The 10,301-nt window shown below is 54.7% G+C and overlaps 1 protein-coding gene across 2 annotated transcripts in view; it reads right to left on the bottom strand.

Annotated features, from left to right (window-relative positions):
• LPCAT1 (lysophosphatidylcholine acyltransferase 1) overlaps positions 1–10,301 on the bottom strand; it is a 69,759-nt gene that overhangs the window by 15,673 nt on the left and 43,785 nt on the right. For both annotated transcript variants that reach the window (XM_017515950.1, XM_037734023.1), the window contains exons 7-9: positions 8,749–8,783; positions 7,476–7,530; positions 4,673–4,755 (exon numbers count right to left, since the gene is read on the bottom strand). In XM_017515950.1, the coding sequence (XP_017371439.1) occupies positions 4,673–4,755; positions 7,476–7,530; positions 8,749–8,783 (173 nt within the window). The remainder of the gene's footprint in view (positions 1–4,672; positions 4,756–7,475; positions 7,531–8,748; positions 8,784–10,301) is intronic.

Genomic DNA, 10,301 nt, shown 5'->3' with positions numbered 1-10,301 from the left:
TCCCACTGCACTAAAGGCGCACCCGCATCTGCTGCCTGCAGGGCTCAGGGTCACGGGCTCCCACTGCACTAAAGGCGCACCTGCATCTGCTGTCTGCAGGGCTCAGGGTCACGGGCTCCCACTGCACTAAAGGCGCACCCGCACCTGCTGCCTGCACGGCCCCCATTACATGCCTCAAGAGCATCCACTCCTATACTGAAAACCAGCAAGCTGCACGCCCTGTCATCCTGACAGCGATAGGGCCCCTTGGAGAGGACAGCCCACACTGCAGCCGGCCTCTGACGGAGACCCTCCCTCACCTTCACAGGGGACAGAGATCGTTTCTCTCAGTTGCCACCACTCCGAAGTCAGAACTCAGCCCTTCTACGGAGCTGCATCAGGCTTCATGAAAATAATCTTTTCCTGACTTTTAAATTAAAACACAAAACAAAACAAAACCCCCATTGAGAAATTCCTGTAATGACTGGGCTTTAAAAACTGTCCCTAACACAGGCAAATTGTGGACACGGTGGGTTCTAGGTCATCGTGATAGGGAGTCGCACGACATTTCTGGCTGCCCAGTGCATATAAACGTTACGTTTAGCACGATTACTGCAGTCTATCAAGTGTGCAATAGTGCTATGTCTAAAAAATGTATATGTCTTAATCTAAAAGTAATCACTAAAAATGCTATTGATCATCTGGGCCTTCAGCGAATTGTAGTCTTTTTGCTGGTAAACGGTTTTGGCCATGCTGATGGCTGCTGACTGATCAGGGTGGCAGCTGCTGAAGGCCAGGGTGGCTGTGGCAATTTCTTAAAATAAGACCCCAGTAAACTTGGCCGTATGGATTGATGCTGCCTATAATGAAAAATTTCTGCGTAGCATGTGATGCTTTTTGATAGCATGTTACCCACAGTAGAACTTCTTTCAAAATTAGAGTCACTCCTCTCAAACCCTTCTGCTGCTTCCCGACTACGTTTACGTAACATTCGAATCCTTCGCTGCCATCTCAACGCTCCCAGCGTCTTCGCTAGGAGCAGATTCTGTGTGAAGGAACCACTTTCTTTGCTCATCCATAAGCAGCGATTCCTCACGTGTTCATGTTCTGACCCGAGGCTGCACAATCCAGTTCCACCTCCAGGCTCCACTTCGGATTCTAGTTCTCTTGGGGTTCCCACCACACCTGCCTTTACTTCCTTCATTGAAGTCTTGAAGCCTTCAGAGGAATGAACCTCTTCCAAACTCCTGCTATTGTTGATATTTTGACCTCCTCCCATGAATCATGAATATTTTTAATGGCATACAGAACGGTGAATCCATTCCAGAGGTTTATGGTATACTTTGTAGCTACAGCCCGAAAAATGTATTTCTGAAATCCTAAGACTTGAAAGTTGTAACTCCTTGGCTCCTTGGGCTGTGGGATGGGTGCTGTGTTAGCAGGCATGGAAACAACATGCATCTCCTTGTTCACTGTTATCAGAGCTCTTGGGTGACCAGGTGCACTGTCAGTGAGCAGCAATATTTTGAAAGGAGTCTTTTTTTCTGACTAGTAGTTCTCAAGAGTGGGCTTAAAATATTCAGTAAGCCATGCTGTAAACAGACATGCTGACATCCAGGCTTTGTTCTTCCAGCTATAGAGCAAGGCCGAGAAGACTGAGCCGGATTCTTAGGGGACGTTCAGAATGGTCCATATGCATCAGCTTCCACTGCAAGTCCTGGCTGCACCAGCACCTAACAAGAGAGGCAGACTGTCCTTTGAAGCTTGAAGCCAGGCGTTGACTTTGCCTCTAGCCAGGGACGTCCTAGGTGGTGCCTTCTGCCAGTAGAAGGCTATTTTATCTACGCGGAAAATCTGCTGACTAGCAAAACCACCTTCATCAATGGGCTCAGCCAGAACGCGTGGATTGCTTGCTGCAGCTCCTCCGTCAGCACCTGCTGCTTCACTTGCCCTTTCATGTTATGGAGACTAAACCTCACGAACCCACCTCTGCCAGCTTCAGGCTTTTCTTCCGTAGCTGTCTCAGCCTTCACAGAACAGAGTCCGGGCCTTGCTCTGGATTAGGCTTTGGCTTAAGGGGATGTAGTGAATGGTTTGAGATTCTATCTGGACCACAAAAACTTTCTCCACGTCAGCGATAAGGCTGTTTTTTTCTTATGACGTGTGTGTTCACTGGAGCAGCACTTTTAATTTCCGTCAGGAACTCTCCCTTCACATTCACAACTTGGCTAAGTGGCACGCAGCCCGTCTTGGCTTTCGACCTCCCGTCCTCACCAAGTGTAATCATTTCTAGCTTCTGATTTAAAGTGCGAGACAATGGCTCTTCCTTCCAGCTGAGCACTTAGAGGCCACTGTCGGCTTATCAGTTGGACTGACTTCAATACTGCTGTGTCTCGGGGAGAGGAGGGCCTGGGCAATGAGACAGGGGAACCGCCAGTTGGTGGGGCAGCCGCACGTGTATCGATTAGCTTCCTCCCATACGGGGGCAGTTCACGGTGCTCTGAAACAATCACAACCGTGAGACCAACGGTCGCTGATCACAGGTTGCCGTAACACGAGCATTGTGAAAAAGTCCGAAATATTGTGAGAATTACCCACATGTGACGTGGAGACACGGAGTGAGCTCATAATACCAAAACGTGACCCAGAGCCACCAAAGTGAGCTCATGGCGCTGGAAAATGGCACTGACAGCCTTGCTCAGCACAGGGATGCCACAAACACAAAGTAATTGTGATGCTCAATAACACGAACCAGGGTGAAGCCGGCGCCCTCATTCCCCTGCTGCCCTGACCAGGCCGTGTGTGCTCAGGAAATGAGAAATCCTGTTAGACAGCTGCCGGAGTTCCCCTTGGGATCATTTGGGAACAGGAGCATCTCATGCTATCCATAGGAAAGAAGGACAAGGACAACTGAGGGGCTGCCCAGGAAGCTCACAGGAGTCGTGGCCCTGCCACATGTGATCCCAGATGGGCCGAGGGACAAGGAGGCCCGGCGGGGAGAACCACCCATGTCACCTCTACCAGCCACACCTGGGCCATCCTCAGCCTCTCCTGATGAGCCCATCCTGGGTGGCACCTCTTTCCAGGCCAGCACGGCACGTGTGTCATTCGACTCAGAACCCTGAATGACACAGAGGCCAGCCCCATCCCAGATGAAAACCAAGGTTGGGGAAGGATGTGTACACGCTGCCACTCTGGGGTGCCACTGTCCTCGCAGCGGGCAGGGGAGGAGAATGTGTTCCCGACACTGCCTCCCAGCACTCGCTACGGGAGGGGGAAACCCGCTGGGAGGAGGCACTGCCAGGGTCTCTCTGCTCTTGAACAACTCCACTCCCCGAGTGGGGCAGGCCCCGGAGCCTGAGGCTGTGTCTCCCTCCCACGCTCCTTGGTGAGGGTTTGGCTGACGGCAGCAGACCCTCCAAGGGCCCTGATGTGATGAAACACGGCTCCCAGTATTTGGAGTGGGGTTTTAAGAGAATTCTGAATTACAACAATGGAAATGGGGCCACTCTTGCCCCCTAAAAAACTGTGCAAGATCCTCAGAGTCCATTTGGAATGGAGGGCTCGTAAATAATCAGTGAGGCCCATCAGCATCTCTCCTTGAGTGAATGCATTCCCCTGGCTCCCGGCCTGCTCAGCTATTTCTATTGTTCAAAGCTGCCTGTGTCGGGGTTGGTGGAGCTTTGGGAGACAAACTGCCACACCCATTTCTACCCTCGGGCACATGCGCTAGGACGGAGGGGGCAGGAACATGGGGGAAAGGGCCACCCAGATGAATCTGCAGGGTGTCAGGTGAGTGTGAACACAGTGACTCGGAAGTTGGAGCTGGGCACACTCTGACGGGCTCCGCGGTGGCTGCATCTCCCCCGGGCTCTCTGGAGAGGCAAGTTCCCACCAGCCATGCCCAGACCTGCTGCAGCAGGAGCCTATGGGTGGGGCCGGTGGACCGAGGTTGAGGCAGCTTCCGGGTGGCTCCTGTGGCTCAGGTCTGGCAGCTACCTGCGGGAGGGGAGGCTCCGGCTGCCCTGGACAGAGCCGTGCAGGAGGAAGCACTGGGGTAAACCCAGGTGGGCGGACCTGGCTGCAAGGACAAGTGTGGGGGGAAGGGACGGTGAGGGATGGAAGGTGCTGAGAGGGGGAGAGAGGGAGAGCGTGTGAGCTGACGGCTCTGCCGGCCACGCAGGGGAGCCTGGGATCACGTGATTCGAGGACGCTCCCTCTCTTCCTGTGTGCACAAGGATCGTGTGAGGAGCACCAGTCACCTTACAAGATTAAATGTGCAGCCACCACTCCACCCTGCCAGACACAGTAAGGGCACTGGGAAGTATCACACAGGCAGGTGAGCAAAGGCAGGCATGAAGGCCGCCGCACAGCTCTGACATCCGCCCAGGCCAGTGCCCCGTGGCATGGTTTAGGTGCACAGGAAACACAGGACCTGGGGCGACCAACACCTGCAGGCAAGTCTGGAAGAATCAGTCATGTGTCTTCCAAACATCGGAGGGGGTGAATGCCATCAGATGAGAACAAGGGATGCACAGCACAGGCCAAGCATGCCTCACAGACACGCGTGGGTTGGCTCCTGCGCTTCTGCAAGAACGTCTTTTCCTAGTGCTGCTGGCTATTTTAAATACAGAGAGCAACGCTCTGGGAGACGCCCCTCACTCAGTGACGCAGGAAGGAGCTGCTCACTTACTCGGCCATGACTCGCCGCACGTTGCTGGCGTACAGCGCGGGGTTCCTCTTCTCCTCCTCGGAAGGGCTGTACACAGGAAGGAACTGAGCACACAGAGAAGCTGCGTTACTTCCACAGTATCACGAGACACTGACCTCAGCAACACCACAATGACAATCGGGAGTCTGACAAAATTAAGATCTGTCAAAGCAATGACCATTAGAACCATCTTCAAAGCTGTCATGTGCACACATGTGTATGCACACTCACCCCAAAAATGAGGTTTGAACTGCACGTGTGCACCTGAACACAGCCTATGATGCGTGAGCTGCACATGTGTACAGATGAACGCTCACCCCATGATGTGTGAGCTGCACACGTGTGCACCTGAACACTCACCCCCATGATGCGTAAGCTGCACACGTGCACCTGAACACTCACCCCATGATGCGTGAGCCACACACATGTGCACCTGAACACTCACCCATGATGTGTGAGCCGCACACGTGTGCACCTGAACACTCACCCCCATGATGTGTGAGCTGCACACGTGTGCATCTGAACACTCACCCCCATGATGTGTGAGCCACACATGTCTGCACCTAAACACACCCCATGATGCGTGAGCCGCACAAATGTGCACCTGAACACTCACCCAGTGATGCGTGAGCCGCACACATGTGCACCTGAACACTCACCCAGTGATACGTGAGCCACACACGTGCACCTGAACACTCACCCCATGATGCGTGAACCGCACACGTGTGCACCTGAACACTCACCCATGATATGTGAGCCGCACACGTGTGCACCTCAACACTCACCCATGATGCGTGAGCCGCACACATGTGCATCTGAACACTCACCCCCATGATGCGTGAGCCACACACGTCTGCACCTAAACACACCCCATGATGCGTGAGCTGCACAAATGTGCACCTGAACACACCCAATGATGCGTGAGCTGCACACGTGTGCACCTGAACACTCACCCCATGATGCGTGAGCCACACACGTGTGCACCTGCTCACCCCATGATGCATGAACTGCACATGTGTGCACCTGAACACTCACCCCATGATGCGTGAACCGCACAAGTGTGCACCTGAACACTCACCCCATGATGTGTGAACTGCACACGTGTGCACCTGAACACTCACTCCACGATGCATACTGCACGTGTGCACCTGAACATTCACACCGCCAGTGACCCTTAGGAGCGCCTGCTGCCCACACTGGACAAACTGTTTTATGAAATATTTAAGTTGCATGTGACTCATCTTTCAACACCCTGCTCCCTAACCTCACAGAGGGGCTTATGCCCATTTCTCACAGTTCCGGTTTTGTGGTGGGGACAGCACAGCGCCTCATTCCTAAATTTGGAATAGACTACTGGCAGCTTTGCCACCTCCTGCACTTTGAAATTAAAAGAAATTGTCCAATGAACTTCGTGCCTGAATGGCACTTCCACGGCATTTTAAATGACCACGGCACACAGTGCGCACCACACCATCCCGGATGTCCTTTTCCCTAACACGGAAGATTTGAGAAGACAGGAGCACCCTGAAACCCAGGTTCTCACTGCTGTCTCTCAAAACTCCGTACACAGCCGTGGCTCCACACAGCAACAACAGCATCTTGAGTGAACAACACGAGCAAGGGCAGAGCCATTCTGCAAAGCCATTCAGTTTCTTTCCAACTCCTAAAATTAGAAACCAGCCTGTAACACAGCCGTTAGGGTGCCCTCGGGAACTCACAGTCTGTGTTTTGGCCTTGAGGCCTGGCCTGCACCCTCCTGGCCACCATCCATCCAGCCACATAAACCTGTGGCCATGGGGGCTGCTGCCCGAAGGCCCGGGCCAAGCCCCTTCAGCCTCGTCCTCCGTAATGAGAGCGGCTTGTCCTCTACGGAAGTGAGGAGCTGGGCTGAAAGCCATGCTCATCTGTATATTTTGTAGCATTCTGCAATATTAATTGGAAGGCAGCAAATTGTTTTGTTAAATATTTAAGTTGCATGTGACTCATCTTTCATTTCCAGATTCAAGAAGCACAGATTAATTCCCCTTTTAAACAAAAAAAGAACTACTCCTCATCGGCTTAGATACAATTTTGCAGGCTAGAGGTCATAACTCTTAGAGACCTGGGACAGGCTGAGAAGGGGGATCTTTGACCATGTGCTATGACAAACTCAGCAGTATTAAGTATGTACAGTAAAACTGAAAGCGAAAAAGATCATTCGTTGCATGTGGACTGGCTTCATATGCCCTTAAGCCACAATACCCATCATAAGGAATGGTAGATTTAAAAAATCCTATCTAGCTGGATGCAGTAGTTCACGCCAGGGATCACAGCACTTTGGAGGGCCGAGGAACGAGGATCGCTTGAGCCCTGGAGTTTGAGACCAACCCTGGGCAACAAAGTGAGACCCGTCTCTACAAAAGCAAGCAAACAAACAAAAAACAGAACAAAACAAAAAAATTAGCTGGGCACGGTGGCATGTGCCTATGGTCCAATTACATGGGAGGCTGAGGCAGGGAGATCACTTGAGCCCAGGAGGTTGAGGCTGCAGTGAGCCCATCAGTACACATCAGCCTGGACGACAGAGCAAGACAAACACACACACACACACACACCCCAAAATAAAAAACAAAAACCCAAATCTTATCCAAGCGGTTACTTTACATCAATGTAAAGTAACCAGAGGCTCCTCCTGAGACATGGAAGACAGGAAGCAAGACAGATGACATGTCACATTTCCAAGGCTTATGGGGGCATCCTGGGGAAACCCTGCATCTGCCCCGTGGAACGCTGTATCCATACGAACCTCGATTTCCACTTGATTGTGAAACTGACACAGCGTGAGCCACAGGATTTCCAACCTTAAAAACAGATTGAGCAATGTTGAGCAGACTTACAGCACAGGTTAAGAAGTACATTACTTCCAATTCTGGAGCAAAACCTCCAGACGCGTCACCTCTAGAAGGCGCTGCCGGGCAGTGAAGGCTCCCGTGGCGGGGGTGCTGTGCCTGCCCAGCCCGAGCCCCAGTGTGAGAGGCAGGGCCATGGGTGGAAACGCTGCTCTTCTGATTCACCAGCTGCTTGTGTCTTCCGTGTGTCTAGCAAGACGTCATCTCCTGTGTGTTCTCCAGCTCAGGAGACCTTGTGCGGCCCACCCCGTCCCTCCTTGCCATCCCCAGGCAGCACAGGCCCTAAGTCATGCCACCCCTCCAGCCTGGCTCCAGAGTTCCCAACCTCAGAACCGGGTCGCCCTGCCTTTGCTGTAGGAGCTGGAGCAGGAGACGTCCAGAGTTGCATCCGAGGGCCACACTGACGCCCCGACAGACAGCCCACCTCCTCTCGGCCCCAACCCTGTTTCTGCCCTGTCATGCCCGCCCTAGCCCTAGGCCCCAGGGACCCAGAGCCCCCATTCCCGCAGAGCCCCTTCCCAGCTCTGCTCCCAGCTGGGAGCCTCCACACACCAGCCTGGGAAGCGCTGACTCCAACGCCTTCACCTGAACACACCGGTGGACCCACGTCCTCCCCAACACCTGGGGTGGACCTGCTCCCTCGTGGACTTCCCCTCTCCCTCTGCCCTCCCCTGATGAGCCTGTGACCCCAGGCTGCTTCTCTGTGGCTCCTTCCTGTTTCCATGGGGTTGTTAATCATTGCATAACTGATCTTCCGTGTCTGTGCCAGGGGGGACAGGGACACTGACTGCAGCGGGGGCTGGCCTCCCACCCGCACTACTCAGTCCCTCCACCTGTGCAGATGGGGTCCCCCCAGACAGCCCTAAATCTCCACTTTCCTTACCAGGGGTCACCAGGTGGACGACGGTAATCACTGAGCTGGCAAAGTGGGGAGTGGAACGGAAGACCCGCAGTTCCCTTCCTAATGCTACTGCTGAAGATGTGAAACTTAAGGCCCCCGAACTCAGGAGTGTCAGGACTGGGCCACATCTCACAATGGGCTGAACCTAACGGCTGTCCCACACAGGTTTGACAACTGCAGAAGTGACCAGTGTGCACGGTGGACCCCACGCAGCCCCCATGCACACACAGAGTAACAGGACGAACAAGACAACACAGTGTCTAACTCACGCTCCAGGTCCTTGCCACGTCCATGTGATGGTGTCCTGGGGAGGAAGGGCAGAGCCAGTCAGCACAGAGCCTGCAGCCAGCACCTGTGCCTATGCCTGCCGGCCTCCCCGCCCCACCCACCCCAGAGAGCCGCTGTAGCCAGGAAGAAGGGAGGAGAGTGCTAGAACTCCAGTTTCCCAGACCCCCTGAGTACCCAGGACCTGGACTAGCCCCCGCTAGGTCCTGAGGGCCCCTAATGATACAGGCCCCAGACCCACCCCCCTCCAGGTCCTCAGAGCCCCTGAGAATCCAAGACCCAGAACAGCCCCTGCCAGGTCCTCAGAGCCTCTAAGGACCCAGAGAACCACCTCCTTACAGGCCCCCCAGAGATCCCCCAAGATCCCCAGAGCCCCCGAGGACCCAGAGCCACCTCTTCAGAGGCTCCCAGAGCCCCCTGGACCTGGGAGAAAGGTCCTCCCTCCCCCCATGCTCTCCCCTCTCCTCACAGGCCTGGGGACACTGATTCCAGCGTGCGCCTGGAAGCCTGGCCCCTCCCACCCCCTGCTCCCTCCAGACGCTCTGCATGATCCCCTGACCACTGTGCACGTGCAGGCTGCCCCTGGGTGCTTTGGAAGCCCCATCTTCAGCCTCAGTGCCGCCAGGAGGAGGCCACACAGCAGGGCCCTGATGGCAGAGGCCCAGACACCCCCATCCCGGGGTAGACACTGCTCCCCTGACAACCAAGCTCAGTGCTTCTGGGAGCATCTAGTAACAGTGTTGCTTTAAACACATTGATGAAACAGTCTTAAAAAGTGAACAATCTAGATTTCTGCACACAGATCAGAGTCTGTTATCCTCGGGTTGAATTTTTTGCTCGCAGGAGCTGCATCAAGGTATGGTTTCTGCAGCGGAGACAGGAAGGGGGCCTTGGCCAGAAACCTGGCTGACAAACGCAAGCTTCAGTAAGAAGGACAAAGCTGTCGGTCCTGTGGCTGCCGGCCCTGACTCCATTTTACTACCGACCATCAGCCCTCAGGGCAGAGTGAAACCCGCAGGCATCGCCAGGACAGGCCCTGGGGCAGAGGGGCTGGAGCCTGGCACCCACAGGTCACCTGTGTTTCTGCCCCACTGTGTCTGGACCTACGAGGTTTTTTTCAGTGAACTTTCCTTTGCCGTCACAAAGAGGAACTGCTACAGACGGGAAGCCCCTGTGACGGGCAGGCCCTCCGCCAGGAACCTGCAGTGAGCCCAGCACCGCGGGCTGTGGGGAACTCCGGTCCTCCTGGGCCGTTTTTATGCTCCAGGAGCCCATGAAGGAGCGAGGATGTGTGGGAGCGACGGCGGCGAAGGGGAGACACAGCTGGCACCAAATGAACGCCCTGAGCTCAGTGGCAGGCTTGCGAGGCAAGGCCGCCAAAGTGGGGAGGGAGATGGAACCGGAAGTTTTCTGAGAATCTGAGAGCACCTGGAGGAAGGTGCGGCTGCCTTACAGGTATGGAAACAGAGGCAGGATGTGGGCAGGGCAGGGGCTGGGGCGGGGCTGGGGCGGGGCCGGGCCTGGGGCCGCGGTGGGG

This window comes from Cebus imitator, unplaced genomic scaffold (genome assembly GCF_001604975.1).
Source record: "Cebus imitator isolate Cc_AM_T3 unplaced genomic scaffold, Cebus_imitator-1.0 Scaffold567, whole genome shotgun sequence".
In the NCBI taxonomy this organism is placed as follows: domain Eukaryota; kingdom Metazoa; phylum Chordata; class Mammalia; order Primates; family Cebidae; genus Cebus; species Cebus imitator.
The sequence above is the reverse complement of the archived record's forward strand: the minus strand, read 5'-3'. Positions and strand labels throughout refer to the sequence as shown.